The 20,712-nt window shown below is 48.4% G+C and overlaps 1 protein-coding gene across 1 annotated transcript in view; it reads left to right on the top strand.

Moving 5' to 3' along the window:
• The window catches only part of LOC119443765 (gonadotropin-releasing hormone receptor), a 158,330-nt gene that overhangs the window by 134,430 nt on the left and 3,188 nt on the right, over positions 1-20,712 (top strand). Inside the window, exon 2 of the mRNA XM_037708456.2 lies at positions 16,557-16,740. Within this exon, the coding sequence (XP_037564384.2) occupies positions 16,557-16,740 (184 nt within the window). The remainder of the gene's footprint in view (positions 1-16,556; positions 16,741-20,712) is intronic.

Genomic DNA, 20,712 nt, shown 5'->3' with positions numbered 1-20,712 from the left:
CTTCCCTTCTCTTGGAGGAGGAGGAGGAAAAAAAATGTCACAGTTTCGCCCTAAGGGCGAAGCAATGAATGCGATAGCAACACAGCAATGTCATACGAAGTAAGGTGAGCGGCTTTGGTAGCAACAACACGCAGAGCTGTTGTCGACGCCATCGGCGTTTTGCCCGCGTTAGCTCAAAATGCGTGCGGCGTTGGTGACTGTTGCTGGAGCCTCTGATATAAATAGGCACTTGGTGCCGCAGCTAAACGTCGCTTCCCTTCCCTCCCCCACGGCCTCTCGCGCGTCTGAAGAAGGCGCGTTTGCTCTGCATATATGGTGATTGTAAAGGAGAAAAGAGACGCCTACTTCTGCAGCCCTTAAGAGAGCACGGCGCAGAACGCGCGTTTGTTCTCCGCCGTGCGTTCACTTCCCGTGAAAGACGCGCCCCTCGCGCCCTTTCACTCGCACATACAGCGTTCGGCGCGCGGCGACGATTTCATCTCCAAATGACGTCATACGGAACCTCACAGCGACGGCGACGCCGACGGCAGAAATCTGCTTTTGAGTGTCCGTATAATTGCTATCGCAATAAAACGTTTATTAAGACAGAAAAAAACAAAACAAGCAGGCGTCTTCCTGCTTGTGTTGGGAGGTGCCCTCAATCCAGGGCTCCTGCGGCTCTTGCTGTCTCCCAGGCCCGCCGCACCAGTTGTTGCTGGTCACGAGGGTCCGAGCTAGTCAGCACGGCCTCCCACTGCTCGGGTGTGGGGTTGGGTATATGCAGGGCTACCTGTATATTGGGGCATGGCCATGTGGTGTGATATAGCGTATCCTATATCACACCTTCTCCTTCTCTTGGTATCCATTCAGTAACCATAATGGATCCACCGGTTATACATCCTACGCATTACATCGCCTGCCCAGCTCCATTTTCTTTCGCTTAATGTCAATTAGAATATTGGTTATCCCCGTTTGCTCTCTGATCCACACCGCTCTCTTCCTGTCTCTCAACGTTAGGCCTAACATTTTTCGTTCTGTCGCTCTTTGTGCGCTCCTTAACTTGTTTTCGACATTCTTTGTAAACCTCCAAGTTTCTGCCCCATATGTTAGCATTGGTGGAATACAATGATATTACACTTTTCTTTCAACGGCAGTGGGAAGCTCCCGGTCAGGATTTGGCGATGCCTGCCATATGCACTCCAACACAATTTTATTCTTTTGTAAAGTTCCTTCTCATGATCTGGGTCCCCTGTGAGTAATCGACCTAGATAAACGTACTCCTTTACAGACTCTAGAGGCTGACTGGCGATCCTGAATTCTTGTTCCCTTGCCAGGCTATTGAACATTGTGTTTGTCTTCTGCATATTAATCTTCAACTCCAATCTTACACTTTCTCGGTTAAGGTCCTCAAACACTTGCTGTAATTCGTCCCCATTGTTGCTTAATGGGGCAATGTTTATATTAGGACAATGAATAGAATAGGAAATATAATAGGACAGTGTCCTCTACTATGTACGTATAAGCAAAGAAAGTAGAACCAGTCGCAGAATTGCCAAGGCTTTTCCTTCTCAACAGCTGTTTGTCAGCGGCTGGTCGCCTTCGCCAACATTTTCTCCGACGTCACAATTGCTTGGAATTTTTCGCGGAAACAGTTATGGAGTAATTACTATTTTCGTTAATAGAGGACCTCCACTTTAAGAAAATGGCTGGACTTTATTTCTACGTCCTACGCGAAATAACCTAGCGGCGCCGGCGCTTGCACATTTTACCTTGAGAAACTCAATGAATTCACTAATGCTTATGCGCCACCGGAGGGAGGGCCTGCGTGGTCGGGGTGGTTCGGGATTATTTTCTCGGCCGCAGACGTCGACGCCGACGCCGGATTTCCTGCGACATGGGGCCTTTAACGCTATCGCATTAACAGGGTTGTTGGCCGCACTGTTGCGAGTAGTGCTTCTTCCACTCCCAAATAAGCACGCGTGCGCTTTGCTAGAGGGATCAGTCTTGATTTGGCAGTCACTAAAAAAAATGGAGCTCCCGTTTAACGCTAATGCGAAGTGCAAAATTCGCGCATTTATTCGATTTTTGAGCGCAAAAGGCGTTAAACCAGTTGAAATCCATCGGCAATTAACGGAAGTGTATGGACAATCGTGCGTGGATGTTAAGAAGACTTGTAAGTGTTGTAGAGAGTTTACAGTCGGTCCTACTGAAATTCACGACAAAGAAAGCATGGTAAAGGACCGTCAATTTCCGACAACACAGTCGCGACGATTGAGGATAATCATGCGTGACGATCGAAGGAACACTCTGGATGATCTCTGAATTTTGGTTCCTGAGCTTTTTCAAAGCACCATACACAGGATTTTAGCGGAAAAGTTGCAATATCGGAAGTTGTGTGCAAGATGTGTACCGCGTATGCCGACAGAAGACCACAAACGGGAACGAGTTGATACTCGCCGTGAATTTCTTCTCCGGTATGCAGGCGAAAAGGTGAACTTCATGGACTCGATTGTCATGTGTGACGCAACCAGGGCATCCCACTTTACACCTAAGACAAAACAACAGTCACTCCAGTGGCGGCATCCCTATTCGCCCAAGCCGCGAGAACTCAAACAAACAGTCTGCCAATAAAGTCATGGCAGCTGCGTTTAGGGACCGGAAGGAGGTACTCTTGGTCGACTCATTGCCTGCTGTGGCAACAATAAACGCTGACAGGTTCGGTGAAACACCTTAAAAACTCAGAAGCGCAATTCAGTACCGAATAATACGAATGTTGAGCAAGGGCGCAAGCATGCTCCACGACGACGTCCGCCCACACGTTGCCCGTCAAGCCGTCGAGCTCCTGCAAAACTTTGATTAGAACATCATCACCCATCCACCATACAGACCAGACTTGGCAACGAGTAACTACCACGTGATCCCTAAGTTGAAGGAACATTTTTCTAGGACGCTGGTTCTGTTCCGACGACGAGGGGAAACATGTGGTTCAACGCTTTCTCTATAGTATAGAATAAAGCATTCTTTATCCTTTAAAATGATGTAACTATTATAGTATTGAATGGTTGTTTGTATATCTAAAAATATAGGAGATCGTACTTTTGGAATTGCCCAAAAGCCTAAACTGCACGAACTTCTATTAGGCATCAGCAAACACGTAATTTATTTATTCACCAAAATAGTGCGATAATGAATTATTAGAAACAAAGGAAGAAAGAATGTCACACACCCCGTGAACGATGCGCCAACGCCGGGCCAAATCCCAAAGCCGACTTATCAGCTTCCGAAAATAACCCCACGAAAGCAAGGTTGGGATCCAAAGACCAAGTCAGAGCCCAGGGTTGTCAAAACACAACAAAATACATTCTTCAAACAAGGCAGTTACATACACACATACACACTTCGGCTAGGCACATCACAATACAATTCAGATGGGTGTTAACAAACCACAGGAAAATAATTACCGACAAGCACTAAGAGTCCAGCACGAACAGTACAGTATTAATAGGAACACAAAGTGTCCACTCGTAAATACCGTGCTGGTCTTGAGCCGGAAGACCTCCGCGTACCTCGAGGCAAATATCAAAGAAGGAACTTCTTCCGGAAATGCAGACGCTCGAGGGTCTCATCGGTTAGCTTGCCGGGGAATCCTCTTCTTCCCCAGATGGTCAGTCTTCACGTCACATCTCTTCACCGGCGCGGTCTGATCCCCCTACTCATACCCGCACGGCGCTTTTATCGCCTTCGCTGGCATTTCTCGAACTTTCTGACGGAATCGTGTTCCCATAGCATGAACAAAGCCTGGGAATGTTCTAGACATTTCTCGCGTTTTTGGACGCGGCCGCCGAAGTCTTCGAGGAGGGTGGTGACTTGTCCGTTGGCGCACGCCCGGGCTGTCGTACACACACACACTTTCTCTCTCTCTCTCGACACTGTAGCCTTCGCGTATCTTTTCGAAGCTTCTAGTCTGCGTTGATTGCGTCGGCTGTCTGGCGTATGCGTTCTCTCCTTCTGTCGAAGCTGCCGCGGGGCCGACTTGCTCTGTGGCTGGCTTGTGTGACACTCGGCGCGCGCTTTGATTATGCGCACTTTTTTGACAAAGAAATACCGCAGTGTGTACGTATAAAAACAGTGTTGGAGTGGCTAACGAAAAAACTGTCTACTCCATATCGAATGTATGTAAACATAAAGCCTAATGCAAATGTTTACACCTTTATGTACTATCCACCGCAACCTTAAATAATTAGGAGTGCTGAACGTTATAAAAACTATTTATGTTTTTCCCCTTACTAATGTTTGCTGGAATCATATGCATTCACTTCGTCAATGTAACTACCTTAAGTGTTACGTGCTTTTGCTAGCCGTCACTTAAAATCGATCCACAAAGCTAGGTATGAGCATATTTTTGCGCGAAGATGCGACAAAGAATTTACGGTCATTCAATTGAAAGGAAAACTTCAAACGACAAAATTGTAGGGCGCTCTGGGAAACGTCAAGTTCTGCAGCTTCCCGCTTTCTACTTCTGAAGTATTCTTTTTTCCTGCTTCCTAAAGGACCGGATGCTATGTTAGCCTCCTTAGATTCCGGCAACATTGATGCCTTCAGGCAGCATATGTGGGTTTATTGACCTCCATATGTAAAGGTGGGCCACTTTCGACATCCTGTGCGACCTTTCGTACCGAAGCCACTACAATGCCTCAAATGCATGAAGCTGGGTCACGTGAGAAGCGTATGCTAGAATGCAGCAGTGTGTTATCGCTGCGCTGAAACACACTCCGCGGATGATTGCAGGGCCACTGTTCTTAAATGCTCGAATTGTCATGGGCCCCATGAAGCTTCGTAAAAGGATTGCCCAAACATGAAAAGGGAGCTCGCTGTATTAAACCAAATGGCGAGAGACCATTCGTCTCACCGAGAGGCTGCCAAAACCATCAGAAAGCGGTGGTATCGCCGTTCGTTGAAGAAAGTCACCGCCTCTACCGCGTCTGTCGCATAACCATCGGCTCCACCTGCCTTGCCGCCCAGACCAGTCACGGCTGATAGAAACCAGAATGCTGTAAAAAGTGAGACTGCGGCTGATGCAGCTTGGCCTAGGTTGCCAACACCACAGCCACCCGTAAATTCACAGCGCACATCGGCAACCACGAATGCTGAACCTCCAGCCCATAAACGGCCTGAAGAGGACAAACAAGTGATCGCGATGCTTCGATCTATGATGAACGCTATTCGCGTACTCCTAGGCAAGCTAAAAACGTCGTCAGCTCAGAGTGCACTACAGGTACTGGATGTTCTAAATCTAGTACTTGCAAGCCTTGAGTAGACACCATGGCTCGTCCAATACTGTCAATTCGCACTGAGGTCAGACAAGCTTCGATTTTACAGTGGAATGCCAGAGGCTTGAGGCCCCGCATCTCATCCTTCCGTCAATATATTTTCACAAATCGGATTCCCATAATTGTTATTTGTGAACCCAACGTACTTACTCCCATCAAACTGTCAGGGTACGAACCATTTGTATCGTCGATGTGCGAGGAGCGCACCAAAATTGTCGTTTACATCCGCACGGAGTTTACGTATGCGCACCATGCAGTACAACCACATGATGACAATCAGTATGTCTGCCTACGTGTAAGAAAGAAACACGTGTCATTCACACACATTGGTGTCTACTTATCGCCGTCAGGACGATTTGAATGCGATAGACTGCGAGACATATTGTTACATACCATTGGTCCTTGGATTATAACCGGCGATTTAAATGCACATCACTTACTCTGGGGTAGCTCGGCAATCAATTCCAGAGGCAGGAATTTGGTGTCATTCGCCAATGATCACGATCTTTGTGTGATGAATGATGGCAGTCCTGCATACCTGCGAGGCTTCAAGTACAGCAGTTGCCTGGATTTGACTTTGGTATCACGATGCTTCAGCTCGCAAGTACAGTGGTTTTCAGACATATAAACGCATGGATGTGACCATATTCCCACTTACTTGAAGATCAGGGGGCTAAACAATTCCTCCTCGTCGAATTCAGTACAACGTATCTATTGGACTAAATTTAAGCTACATATGAAAAATGTATGCAGAGAAGATCTTGACCATAGCCTGGAGGTTACCATCTCAGAGGCAATGAGAGAAGCTTCATGCCTCTTAACGTTGACAGCGAACCGTTCCCAATTTCACGTAGAACTGGAGAGGTTAACGGCACTTCGACGACGAGCTGAAAAGAGGTACAGGCGCACGAAGGCAGTTTGTGACCTGAAAATGGAACGAAGAACACAGAAGAAAATCCAGCGCCGTTTGGACAAATTGCAGGAACAACGTTAGAAGTCCTTTTGTGAATCACTGGACCCTCGTAAACCACTTTCATACATCTGGAGAACAGTTCGTGGCCTCCGCTCGTCTCTACAACAGCGACATCCTTTCATGGCCTTAGCCCTACATCAGTGCCATACGCAACTTGAGGTGGCAAATGATTATTGAGCGAGGATCGCTGGCGTGTGTGTCACCCCCAACGCCGAAGATGTTAGTGTCGTCCCTGTGTCTCGCGTCCCAGCAATGGAACTTCCATTTTTTATGAAAGAACTTGACGCATCTTTGGCTATAATGCAGTGATTTGGGCTTGTTGGTATGACATCGTGAGGCTTATAGCGCATGAAAAGACAAGGACGAATGAAGAGGTGATGGTGTGTAATGGTGTGTAAGATATTTTTTGTAAACGGCGCATGTATGATGATGTATGCGAAACACTTGTATATATGTGTGGGTCCTTTGCTCGAAATAAATACTGTTGCAAGTTAGCGCCTGTGTGTGTCACCTCTTCATTCGTCCTTGTCTTTTCATGCGCTATAAGCCTCACGATCTTTGGCTACTTCTCGACGTTCATCTTCACCAGGGCCTGACGGCATCACCTATGCAGTTCTTGCCCATCTTGGACGAGAGGCCAGGCAAGAGCTGTTGAATTACTACAACCGCCCATGGCATGACGAAGTTGTTCCTCAGCACTGGAAAATAAGCCGGCTTGTACCACTACTAAAACCAGGAAAGTCGCCTTTAGACCTGACTTCATATCGCCCTATTGCCCTGGCAAGTTGCATTGGAAAAGTAATGGAAAAGATGATCCTTACACGCCTAGAATGGTACCTTGAACGCCAGAATATATACCCTGACTCAATGACAGGCTTTCGGCGAGGCAGGTCTTCAATAGACAATGTTATCGACCTGACAATGTACATACAGCAACAAAAATGCCTCAAGCGCATATCAGTGACGCTCTTTCTTGATGTGAAAGGGGCGTATGATAATGTCACACATGAAGCGATCCTTGAGTCAATTGGAGGCTGTTAGAATCGGTAGCCGTATGTTTCAGTGGATCAGAGACTATTTGACCAGAAGGTCCTTCCTTGTGCAGACCAAAAATGGCCCCTCTGCCAACTATTATACCTACGGCGGTGTCCCACAGGGTGGGGTATTGAGCCCTATTCTCTTTAACCTAGCTATTATTGGCCTTGCTGAACTATTACCCAAGACAATGCACCTGTCAATGTACGCCGACGATATTTGTCTTTGGTCTTCTGCTGTGACTCGTCTACAAGTGCGCGCAAGAATTCAGCGGGCAGCCACCCTAACTTGTACGTATCTCCGAAAACAAGGCCTTACTATGTCCATCGAAAAATGTGCGCTCATTGCGTTTACGCGCAAACCCATGACACCGTACCCTGTTTCTCTCAATGGCCAGGCTATTACATACCAGAAGTCTCACCGCTTCTTAGGTGTGATTATTGAACGGAACCTTTCATGGAGCCCCCACTGCATCTACCTGAAGCGGAGACTAATTTCGATTATACATATAATGAAGTTCCTGTGTGGAAAAACTTGGGGAACGTCGGTACGGTCCATGCTGCAGCTGTACAGAATACTGTTTCTGGTCTTTTTACGATACAGCTTGCCGGTTTTGGCGAACACATGCAAAACAAATATTCGTACCCTCCAAAGTTTGCAAGGTCAGGCTCTGCGGACATGTCTTGGACCTCCACGATGCGCCTGGACTCATGCAACAATCGTGATTGCTAGAAACTACTTGATTCCAACATACATCACGCTTGACAACCTCAGAGCACACATTCGACACCTGTGTCGCGTACCCAGTCATCACATTGATGCTTTGCCGGCACAAAGACCTCAGGCCACGTTTTCGAAACTTGTCGCGACACATCGAGGCTGCCTTCCATCGGGCTTTACACCAGCAGCAAGACCACTGTCACCCCCGTGGTGTCTACGACAGCCACAAGTACACCTCACGATTCCGGGAATTATGAAGAAGCTCCGTCATTCCACGGTAGCTCTACGACAGTTGACATTGTCATTGATGAACGATGCATATGAACTAAGAACGCAGGTTTACACTGATGGATCTGTCTCAGCCACCAGCTCCACAGGCGCTTTTATCATCCCGGCCTTACAAGTCATAAGGAAATTCAATGTGTCCCACATAACGACCTCTACGGCAACAGAACTTGCCGCCCTACTTGCTGCTGTTTATTACATCGTAGAAACACCACCTCGAAAGTGGGTCATTTTTTGTGACTCCAAGGCAGCCCTTCAGAGCCGGCAGTCAGAATTACGACGCAAGACACATGGACAACTGGTGCTTGAGACCAGAGAGGTTCTCCATCAAGTCCTCGTGAACGGACATGACATCATCTTTCAATGGCTGCCGGGGCACTGTGGCATCGTCGGTAATGACCTTGCTGATGATCCGCCCGTTCAGCCCATAAGGAAACCCTCACTGTTCCTATACCGTTATCAAGGACAGACGCTGCGACGGGTCTTCGTTTACTCGCTCAAACCGAGACAGAAACTTCATGGAGCAGCCCGATTTTTACGAACTGTCATCTCCACCGGCTGGATCCTACACCGAAGCTACAAATTCCATCGAACTTCCCCCACCGTGATGCAACTTTACTTTGCCGCCTCTGGTTAGGGGTGGTGGCTATTACGAAAGTGTACTCATTCCTTCTGGGCATGTCCTGCACACCAATCTGTGACTCATGCAACCGTGAGGAGACGGTGCAACACGTGTTGTGCTTTTGTCATCTTTATGAGACCGAACGCGACATTCTCCGGAGTGTGTTAAACGATTAGACAGGAGACCTTTTTTCAGAGACAAAGATTCTTTGACCGTGGCCCTACGCGTCGCAGGTTTACAAAGCGACGCGGGCATTGTTACAGTTCATGAAGTCGACTGGCCTCAGTGACCGATTGTGAAGTGTTGGACAAGCGCACGTATTCCTACTGCGAGTACTTTCTTCCCTTTCTCTCTTTTCTTTTCATCCCTTTAAACCCCTTCCCCGTGTAGGGTAGCAGACCTGACGTGCGTCTGGTTAACCTCCCTGCCTTTCCTTTCTTCTTTTTTCCTCCTCCTCCTCCTGCCTTCATCCAAAAAGATCACGTATTCGTGACGCCTGCGGCAGAAAGGATGTTCCACATCCGCCGCGAAGGTTTGTGAGTGGTGGCGCTGGCTAACACTCCCAGGGTCACTTCTAGTAGTAAAAACATAAATACCCCAGAATGTGCATGGGAAAACGGCGCCGCGGTAGCTCAATGGTAATAGCATCGCACGCGTAATGCGAAGACGTGGGATCGTTCCCCAATTGCAGCCAGTTGTTTTTTCTTCCATTTCCATTTCTAATAATTTATCACTACTTTATTTCAATTTGTAAGTACAAGTAATTTCCCCTATGTTGGCCTTGGTGTCCTTGTTTGTTGGCTTCTTATGCTATGATTAATAAAAAATCGGGCTCCTGGGTAACCGTTCTTCTCACATTAAAATAATTTTATATATATAAAGGACACGTGACATGCCCTTTTGTGCGCCGCGATTGCAGTGCTCTGACACGTGTCATGCATTAACGCACAGCGCACGCGTCCGCGTCCGCTTTATAGTGACAGGGCAGCGGCGCACGCGTTGACTGCACGGTTTCCGCCAGTGATGCGCTTCCTTCGCAGCGGTTCATGATAGGAATACGCAGATCAGGCAGCACACCAGGCTGAATGTGTTTTTTGTTCATACTGGACAAGCTTGAGAGCACTGAAATCGCGGCGCGCAAGGGGATATGTTACGTGCGTCTTTTCATATTTCGCGGAGTCTCTTTGGGGCACAGTTAAATGATTACGTAACAAGCAGAAAGTCGGAAGCTGCTGAATAAGACGGTTCCTAAAGCGGTCTACAACTTTCTCCTCGAAATTTTTGCCCTAGAGTTAATATTTGCATCTTTATGCTATCAAGCGGGAAAAAAGAACAAAAAAGAAAGGACAGTTGGACTTGCGCCATGCAATACCGCAATATATATATATTGTAATGCTGAGGAGCAGACAGACAATCGGCCTTCCGCCAGAACGCCTTGTTTACTTCTGCCTCCTCTTATTCGCTCCGCGTCTCCCTTGGCTCTGCCGTGCACTTTTTCCTTACACTCGGCCACGCTGTTGAAGATAGCTCAGGCGATTGGGAGAGCGTGCTGGTGATAGCCATCTATAATCGACATGACTTGGGAATGGGAGTCGTCATCGTTAGGGCCGTCCTGTGCGCAACCAGCTTCTCTGGGGGTCGGAACTGAGTGTTGCGCTCGGGTCTCACTTGGCAAAGCACGGCACACTGCACAGCGGCTGGCCGCACTGATGCGCCATGCATACAGCGAAATCCTGTGCTCAACCATCGTGTGCCTCTTCGCGACGTTGCCGTTGACGAGTCAAAGCTCACCATTGCAGTCGAATCGGCGAAGCTCGACAATATTCTGACTGCTGCCGAGTCGTCTATGTCCGAAGGCGGAGTCAAAAGCGATGCCTGGTCAGAGCCCGCGATATTTTCCGCGCTGGAACCAGGGAACAGCTGTTTGTGCACTTTAGTCTGCGGTATCTTATTCGTATGATAGGGACTTTTAGGCGGCATGATAAGGTCTTCGATAATTATGGTCTCGGCGATGCCAGCCGCCTGGGCTTTCTTTAGCGAGACCTCACTCAGTGCGTAGCGAATGGTCGCACGTTCAGTCAACGGTTGCTGCGAAATCCCGAGCTTTGGCTCCCGCGGGTCCAGAAGTTTATCGCCTGCGCAATCCATATACAGATCACGGTTGCGGACTGGTAGCTGCCCATCATCGCAGCTCGACGGACCCGCGATGTTCAGAGGCATAGACGGCCGTCGCTCGTGAACTCGAACTTCGCTTCCGCCAACCGTTCTTATGGGTTGAACGGCTCTTATGGAAAGCGTAAGCTCGGAGGCCGCCTGGCGGTGGGTCACAGCAAGAGCAGTGGTTTGCCGGGCTATTTCCGCCGGCTGCTGGAAGTCGCAGTGCCTCATACCCGCCAGGCTGTTTGTCCAGCTGCCCGAGGTACCAGGGCCGGTGTCCACGGATAGGGCGGCCGTTGTGGTAGTCGTGGCAGCCGGTTGTACCAAAAAGGAAGCATCGACGGCATACCTTGGTGGCTGAGGAATCGAAGAAGTGCCGGGCATAATATTTTCGCCAAGGGAAGTGTGGATGGCGTTCCCAGGCAGGGCAGGTCCAAGACGGAGGGCCCGAAGCGCTGTCCCACCGTCTTCGGTAGAGCCGACGATGATAGCCGGTGAGCCGGCGCCTACGGCGGGGCAGCCTGCGGCTCTCCCTGTCGAGGCGTTGCTGGGCACACCTGCCGCAGGATCGAAGCGGTAGCTCTCCGGAGAGCCGTGCGCAGAACTATGCTGTTCGGACTCACTGCAGGCATGGGTAAATGGGCTAAAAGCAGCTATCAGAGCTGCGCTCCAAGCAGACCAGGACAGCTGCTTGATGCCTTGATAGTTTTTCCATGTCTTGGCGGCACCGGAAAGTCGTTGTGCTGCAACCAGCCACCTTGTGTGGTCGTTCCAGGCATGACGATCACCCAAGGCATTGATGTTGCGGAGCCAAAGGATGACGTCGTCTGGAAAGCCGCGAAACGTTGGTATTTCCACGAACGCCGGCGGCAGGGAAGCGTGGACGGCGTTCCGAGGCAGGACGCAACCGCCGACGGACGCGAAAGCGGTCGTCATACCCTGGAGCTGTTGTGTCAGCTCGGCGATGGCGTGGAAGAGCGCATCGGTATATCCCTGTCCGAGAGCCGCCAAGGCGGCTTGGACACCGTCCCCGGACAGTCCATTGGGTACCTGCGACGGTAGGGTGGTGGGCTCCATACCGGCGGAAGCGTGAACGGCGTTCCTGGGAAGTAGGGACCCGGCACGCTGAAGCACCGTGCGAGGAACACTGACGGCTGGAACACCTTAAGGCAGGTCCATTATCGACTGCGCCATTGTAATGCTGAGAAGCAGACAGACAATCGGCCTTCCGCCAGAACGCCTTGTTTACTTCTGCCTCCTGTTCTTCGCTCCGCGTCTCCCTTGGCTCTCCCGTGCAGTTTTTCCTTACAATATATATATATATATATATATATATATATATATATATATCGTGCATTTGGTACCGTCCTTGGAAGTCCTTCGGCACATTTTTAAATCTTTGCTAATAATGACCGCGGTCCGTGCACCGAAAGGCGGGGGACAGATTTGCGACGGTGGCCGGAGATGGCGGCCAGCTGGCATGTTAGGGAGGGAAAGCGTTGCGGTCATATTCATACGCGTTTTTTGTATAGTTATCTCACTTTAATTATGTAGTGCCTTTTTGTGTTCATTTAGTTTTGGTTGCTGTCGGACCTGGATGAAGGGCGGGTATTGTAGGTCAAATCTACAAAAGATATTTGACCGTCGTACTTAAAAAGAGATGTCTGTGGCAGCATGCCGCAATTATTTTCTCTAAGATGGACTTCTGCAAAAGAACCACACACAGTGCCTCAGCTTTTTGTGATATGAAAAGTTCAACGACATACTGACACAGACACACACCAGGTCCTGCGAAGCGAACCACGAGAACGCAATTGATTTTTTTGCAGACCGCCGACCCTCATCACAGCCAAATGGTCGTCGCATTGGTCACCGTCTCATCAGTGGGACATTTTTGTTTGTCATCCGCATCTTGACGTCGGCGGTCGGCCGCTTCTTCTGCCGTCGTGAGCGTGTTCTCGCGAAGCATTTCAGTGGCTGAATGGGCGCCGTCGATCCTCCCTTTCCCTCATAGTCGTAGGGACACCAGATCGATTATTATGTACACCGCAAAGTTGATACAGTCCTTTGAAGTGAACAGCGAGTTGAGTGAAATATGTCGAGATTGAGTGCGCAAGCTTGTAAAATTATTATCTGGGAAAGAAAATCAATAAATAGAGTGTCGTACCCAACCCGAAAGAACAATACTGAGAATGCTGAAGCTTACTTTGTTGGCTGTTTCCTATAGTGAAAAAATTAATGCAGTTTCTTGAAATATAATTATATGGGCTACCTAGTAGCTGCTTTGCTGACATACGAAGATAAAGCAGTGGGTAGGAAAATGTAGTGTAACTTATGTCAAGAGCGTGCTGAAACCAAAGAACCAATATCGAAGACTCACGAAGCTTAATCTCTGTTTCCGCTTGTCTGTCTTGAAATACCTAAAAAAATGCGACATTCAGTGTAGTTGCGCGTTTTCTTGGGTTGATAACGTCATCAGCGTCGACGTATATCTAAAGAAACTTTTATAATGTAAGATAACTGCTTGCGAAAATGTGCATAATAACTACTTAACTGAGTGAAATAGGCCCTGTGAGAAAGCTGACAGCGCTATCTAAGTGGACTCTATAACCGTTTTTAGATATAAACGAAAGCTTATACGCTTGCGGCTCAGCTTGAGACGATAAGTTCAGGCATATTTCACTCGCGCGACGGAAGCGGAGAGCACCAGGGACGCCCAACTGACGCATCCCTCGGCGGCTCGAAATGCGAACAGCCGCCGGCCCGCCATTATCTCGGCCATAGAACACGGTCGGTAGTGCATGGTGATTTGCAAAGCGTCACTGCGGAGCTACTGCGTCGGCCGGCGAGCATATTTGGCCCTCGCAGTCGCCGCGGGGCCCCTGTATTGTTGGCGTTTCATTTCGCCCGGTGGGGAGGAGGGTGCGATGGGGAGGAGTGGTTTTACGGGCGTATATAGCATTAGAGTTCCTCATTCGGGGGCTAAGTTTGGGTTGGCCACGCAAAAATGGACTTCATGAACTCAGGAGTAACCAATATCACATCTATTTCACAAACCTAAAACTAATCGGAACAAGTTTCCTACTACGATAAAGGGGTAATCTTAATTGTCCAGAATGTATTAGAGCATACATTGCTTATTTCTTGCTTAGTTAGGAATTGTGCGGCTTTTTAAGTTGTCTGCAAAGCAGTCGAGTTTATCCTTAAGGAATCACTTAAATGTCTGGCCAGCCTTATATTTAGGCACTTGTGAGCAGCAGTGTTGCCAATTTAGCAGTTGTCCAGCTAAATTTAGTGGATTCCGGCGTTGCCAAATTGGCAGATTTGTTCACTTGCGGGCGGCCGTTCTTTCAGCGATTTTCATATGATGTTGGTTTCTTTTCTGTCGGTAGAAAAACTTACTATTTTGAGCAATAGTTCGTGTTTCCCATGTCACAAACGAGCAGCTTATCCTTGCCCCTTCGGAAGTAAGGCGAAATTATGATCAATCACAAAGTGCGTGCTTCGCATTTCTTCCTCTATGTGTCCATGCCTACTCAGAGCTCTAGCATAACGACATACTGTAGCTCGTAGGCACATTGACAAATAAGACACACGTCACATCCACCACTAACAACTTATTACTAACTTGTTACTTACGCGTTGTTATTAACGCCGGTAATGTATGTTTGTGTGTATTTAATTGTAATTGTGCCTTCGCGCTGCAGTATGTCGTTAAGCGAACACTAACTAGCCCAACGAGTCCACCTGCAGAATAAAGCTCTAGACTTCGTAGCAGTTTGCTATTTTCGCATTTAACGGAATCTTGGATTATTAAATAGCTTTGCAGAAGTGCATTCAAAGGTTCAGCTGGCTAATTTCGCTTTATCTCTATGGTGGTTGCGTGGTCCAACACGGACGTTGAGCGTGTTTTCATCTAGTTTAATGTGAATAAATCTAGTTACGCAACAGGATGTCCACTGAGAGGACGAATGTCATCCTTACTCTGCGGGCTGGTCTCCAAAAAAGTGGACACTTTGGCCGAGCACGTTGTTCGCAAGATCGCCACCATGAGGTGTATACGGTGTCGCCAATGGCACCGACCCTAGGTCCAGTCACGCCAGCGAAAAAACACACACAGAGAACCCATGGCCCCACCAAGATGAAACAGAGAAAAGTTTTGTATAATTGTATGCCCTTCCCGGCAGTGTAATATGATTTTCAGCCAGTGAGTGCAGGTCATCGGAAGCATCTTTTTTTATTTTAGTTCTCTTTCGCAATACGTTTCCACACTTCACAGTTGCACATAAAGCACTTATTACTATTGATAATCTATGTAATTTTATGCCAGTATGGACGAAAAGAAAAAAAAATTCTGCTCATTGTAACTCTTTTGAGACCGTGTTCTATGTAGGTGAAATAAAACTGATTTTGAACGTGATTCTGATTGTTCTCTCCATTTACTGGGTGTTTTAACGGGTTTTAAACTGCTCGTATTGCAAGTTTTAGAGTTCTTTAGGGTCTTCACTAGCGGGCTTTGTAATTTACAGTGGGCAACACTGGTGAAGCAGCTCAGCATGGATGCAGCGTATACATTCTGGTTCATGAAAACGAATTCTCATTTTCAAGAGAAGCCTTAAACCGGCCTTTCTTCTAACAACCAGTCGTCTATTATACAATATGCCGCCTTTTTTTTATTTAACCGGGCAAGTATATTCTGGTATCCGCTTATTGCATTTTTTGCATCTCGGCGAGAAGGTCAATATTTGGGTTAACGAAAATTAAATATAACAACATGATACGAACAAAAATTAGAAAATAGAATATAATGGCTTAAGCAATTCGCGTATTGTTTGAGCTAATTGGTGAGACATACTGGTATAAGCGCGAAAAAACGGAGCCAAGGAAATACGCATGGGCTGGACTGACGCTCGTCGTCCTGTCGATGCTAAAAAAGCTCGTCTCCCTTCAGGAACAAAGTTAGCTTGTAGTGGGCGCCAGGCCTGTCGTTGTGTGTTACTTCATCTTCAGTTTTGCGCGATACAATGCTTATGTGACAAACAACATTAGGCTGTTTTTCAACGGTGGCCGCTTTTTTTTTTCTAGGGATCTTGCCGCAGCCATTTATTTCCTGCAACGGTGTCATTCTCGTGTACCACACAATCTCATGTTCATGTCCTACTTCCATCGTGTCGAAATTATTGTGCTTCAGCGCTCGTCAATAAATCGAGCGCTGCACCGCCCGCAAGAACTGCGCCCTACGAAACGAAACATGCGATTAGGGTCGTCGATACGTAATCTATATGCACTTGCCATGATGAGTTATTGGGCCCACCAGGTGTGTATACAGTGGCGTGTCTGTTGTTGATCTTGGGTGCATATAAAGCTCCTACTCTTCCACCGACGCCGCCTTGCGCGACGCTATTTCGCTGTGTCATTTCTTTTTCTTGCCCTTATTCGTGCGCCTAATGTGCAGGTGTTCATCTTCCGTGTTCAGCGAGGCCCATTCGTCGAGGAGTTCTACCAGTGCGTCACGTACGGGTTCTACTCTGCACAGTGGCAGGAGCAGCTGTACACCAGCTTGTCGCTAGTCTGCATGTTTCTCCTGCCTCTCGCCACGCTGGTCACCACCTACATCTGCACATTCTACACTATTTCAGGTAAGACGCTTTGTTCTTTGAGGATACACCTCATAATTGATATACTCCTACTATATGGCACTTCGCTGTAAATTAGTCTCAAATGGCAACTTATGCCATTTTGGACTAATAACTTTCGTGTTGCTTTCAAAAGCTTTCCTTTCGTTCAAGTGCTTCAGGCAGTAGAACGCAGCACTCGCAGGGCTAAGGCAAAGGAATGACTATTGGAGTGAAGATACAAACGTGAAGAAACTGCACCCACAGCGAAATAATAATAACTCGTGAAATCTGCGATTTCATGTTTCTTTATCAACTATGACCGCAGTTAAACGCTCGCAAAGGGGTATTCTGCATGCGTCCGTTTGTCCGTTCCGCGGCGCTCCAGCATTCGTCATTATACCACGATTGATGCATGGTGTTCTTTTGTTTTACTTATTATTAACATCACTGCATTCGCCCCGCGGGCAATATTGTAGCGGGGGTGCCCATTACAAGATTAACAATAGTAATAAAATAAATAAACACAAAATATTGAACATCAGTGTAAGAAAAAGTCGCCCGCCACGTGTCAGTCAAAGTAAAAAGACACATGATGAGAGGTGGATTGGGCGTAGATTAACACTCCTTCATCATGAGAGTGTTCATGAACATGACGCTTGAGTAAGGCGGCAGGTGGGCCTCGCAAGCGCTGGTTCCGCTCGCTTGCGTCGCTCCGAATTTTCGCCCTGTTCTTTTTTTCCCCACTGCTGAAAAAAAAATGTCATTTCGGGGCCGCTTTGGCGGTTCGCCATCACTGCAAGCGCCTATACTTGCAGGGTTCGTCGGCATTTACATCCTCCTGATGCGGCGCCCAGCTCGTACGTCTTCTTGTGCGGCTTCGCGAGTGCCACCGCAGTACTCGCCGCATCGGTGCGGCGCATCTAAGCTGTTGCCCGGTGTTCCGAGGGAGCCGAGCCATACTGATGCAACCCTTATCGGTGCCAAGACCGTCTTCTTCTCAGAGAGGAGTCCAACGTGCCAAGATGGAACCGTTCTACTCAAACCTATCAATACTGTCTCAATATGGGTGCCTGCTATGACACTAGTTGACAAGCTGAAATAACTCGAACAGATACAGGTCTCAGAAAAATGTTTCTTTCCGGTTCCATACCGAACTCTCTCTCAGTCCAAGAACACTTGCACTTCATTGCGCAACAACTCGAGTACCTCACCTCTGTTATAGTGGCTAACTCAAGTGCCTAACTCGAGTTCACCAGATAACATTTTGCAGTGAAACTGTCGCGGAATCTCTGGGAAGTCGGAGAGCTACGCCATTGCCTCAGATATTGGAAGCGGTGTGCCTGGACTCCAATGCTTCGAGAATCCAATGGCCTGTCACCCATTTCAGGGTTTGTGGCGCACTCCTCACTTTCAATCTTGCATAGTTGGAGTGCTACGCCTGCTGTCCCTTTAGGAAAGGTGGCCGCTTTCGTACGATCCACACTTTATAAGACCCATGTGGGCCTTTCGCGGTGGTGCACTTTATGGAAAAAAGTTGTGGTCGTATTCCGCTCCAACGCACGGACGTTATCATCGTTTCGCACTACGCCCGTCCATGTAGCGGTCGTACGGCACGGTTGTGTCTCGGCAGGTTGACGCATCAATGACAGCAGCATCCTGGATGCCACATTATGGTAGGAGGAGATTTTCACCCGCCACACACCTCATGAAGTTACGCTACGTTTAGTGCGCGTGGTACGTTTGTACTGCACACATTTATGGAGTCCCAGTTCACGCTCCTTATTAATACGTCTGTTCTCACCCCTCGGTGTGAAGACCCTCGCGCACCGCCACATTCGCCGGACTTGGTGGCTAGGAAGGAGGACCGTCTCGTGGCCATGTGAACCCGACTTCTGGGGTTGCGACCATCATCCAATTCACCTTAGCTTTTCTTCGGGCCTCCGCTGGCTGTGTCGAGTGGTTGATTGGGATCGACACAGGGTGGTATCAGAAAGCACAGTCTTCAACTTTCTGCCGGACCCATCGCTTTGTCTTAGTGGGACACCGTTGAAGTGCCACGTACGTCATGGGTGGATGAATCGTGCCATCTCCAGATTTGCAAATTTTGCGTCTATGGGCGTCGCGCAGCCACATAGAACTTGCATCAGAACGTCACCCTAAATCAATTGCCATTCGGTTATAGGCTAAACGCAGCAGCTCGGTGCCATGAACAACGCTTGGAACGTGGCTTCTGGATGAACTGGTGCTCTTCGCTAATGGAACGCCGTCGGCGTCCTCCAGACCCCGCAGACTGTGCCCTGCTAGCATCTTGTAAGGCACCAGAACTATTTGCGTCTGTTCTGTGTTTGACCTTCCGTTTGTGCCTTGTCTCTTGTTTGCGCTTTAAAAAGTGTCAAGTAGGCACAAAATAGGCCCACAGAAAGTTATATTCGCCGAAGCCATCGCCCGCACTTACATTCCTGCTTTAGATACGGCCCCACCTCCTTTCATTGTTCAAAACCGTTTGCTAGCGGACGCAGGCACGCTGCCTGTGCTCGCCGCCAGCGAGGGCAAACAAACTCCCTTCAATCTGGCGGAATGTGCAGCAGCAATACACTTATCGAGCCATGCAGGGCACCAGGACCGGATGGAATACCTGAGAAACTTTAGAAAATCACGAATGGCAAAGTTCTCGATGTGTTTCTAAGGGCTACCAACGAAGCTTCGGACAGGAGCCATTCCTCATTGTTGGCGGCATGTAGAAGTGGTTCCTATCCCCAACCAGGGCAGCCTCCAGTCAATTTCGCTCATACGCATCCAATAGCGCTCGCCTCAACGCTGGGCAAGCAGATGGAAAGTATGGAATGGTAGTGCTGGTACGATTCTGGCCAAATTGGGTTCCGTCTCTATCTGGGCACTGAGAATGACCTTGCGTACGTAGCTTTCTTCTATTGTTCTCAGCCAGCGAAGGCCACTATCGACGGATTCGCAGCGTTCTGGCTATGGACATTCTCAAAGCTTACGACCATGTCAGCCACGAAGCTATTGTCAGAATTTTCATTGGCTTGAGGTCCCCAGCCGTATCTGCGTATTCGTGGGGGCTTTTCTCAGCGTTTTCACTTTCTCCATTCCCCTGGCTGGCCACGCAGCGGGACAGTCCTTCTCTCATTGTGGTGTCCGACAAGGATCTGTGCTCGTACCTGTCCTTTTCAACGTCGCCCTTCTTCCACTAGCTTGGAAGCTAGCGACGATACAGCAGGTACAATACATCGTGCATGCGTACGACAACACTTCTTGGTCTGTTGATCAGGAGTTGATCGATGGCCTCTTCACATCTGCGCTTAGCGCATATGGGTGAGTCAGCCATTCCAATGCGATAGTTGTATAAGTGAGGGCTACTTCTACGCACAACCGACACAGCAGTGCTGCGTCTGGTCGTGACAGGACTGTTGGAAACTACAGTTTGAATTATTGTTAGAGTCTGTGAAATCAACTGTTAGAGTTCTACGGAACATTCCATTCACTCAAGGCAATGGTATGGGCGAGCTCGCAAAACTATCTTGAGCGTCTACTCTTGATAAAGGTAGTGTCGGTGCTCCAGCCTGCTCTTCTCGGGCAGGGCACTGGCGAGGTGGTTCACCCATTTGCGAGGTGGTTCGTCTCCAATATATGCCACATCAGTGCGAAGAGCGGCCAGCTCAGAACCCGTAGGTGTCGGGAAAAAGGAAGTCTTAAACTTGGTTACGACCATTCGAAATGAGGCAACAGTGGCGCCCGTCGAACCATCCGACATTCCGTGCTTATAAACAGATCGGATTAGCGTACGAAGTATGTAAAACATTCCATGTGATCTGCTTGGGAGCCGAGAGGACAGGCTAGCCGTCTTCGCAATTTCTGGAACAAGAACATACACAGGAGGCCTTTTTCAAGCAACACAGAGGACATGGCGTTCTTGTTGTGGGCCAGTATCTCAATGACATAGAGTGCTGGTTAGCCGCATCTGATCTGGAGAAC

This window comes from Dermacentor silvarum, chromosome 3 (genome assembly GCF_013339745.2).
Source record: "Dermacentor silvarum isolate Dsil-2018 chromosome 3, BIME_Dsil_1.4, whole genome shotgun sequence".
Taxonomy (NCBI): Eukaryota; Metazoa; Arthropoda; class Arachnida; order Ixodida; family Ixodidae; genus Dermacentor; species Dermacentor silvarum.
The sequence above is the reverse complement of the archived record's forward strand: the minus strand, read 5'-3'. Positions and strand labels throughout refer to the sequence as shown.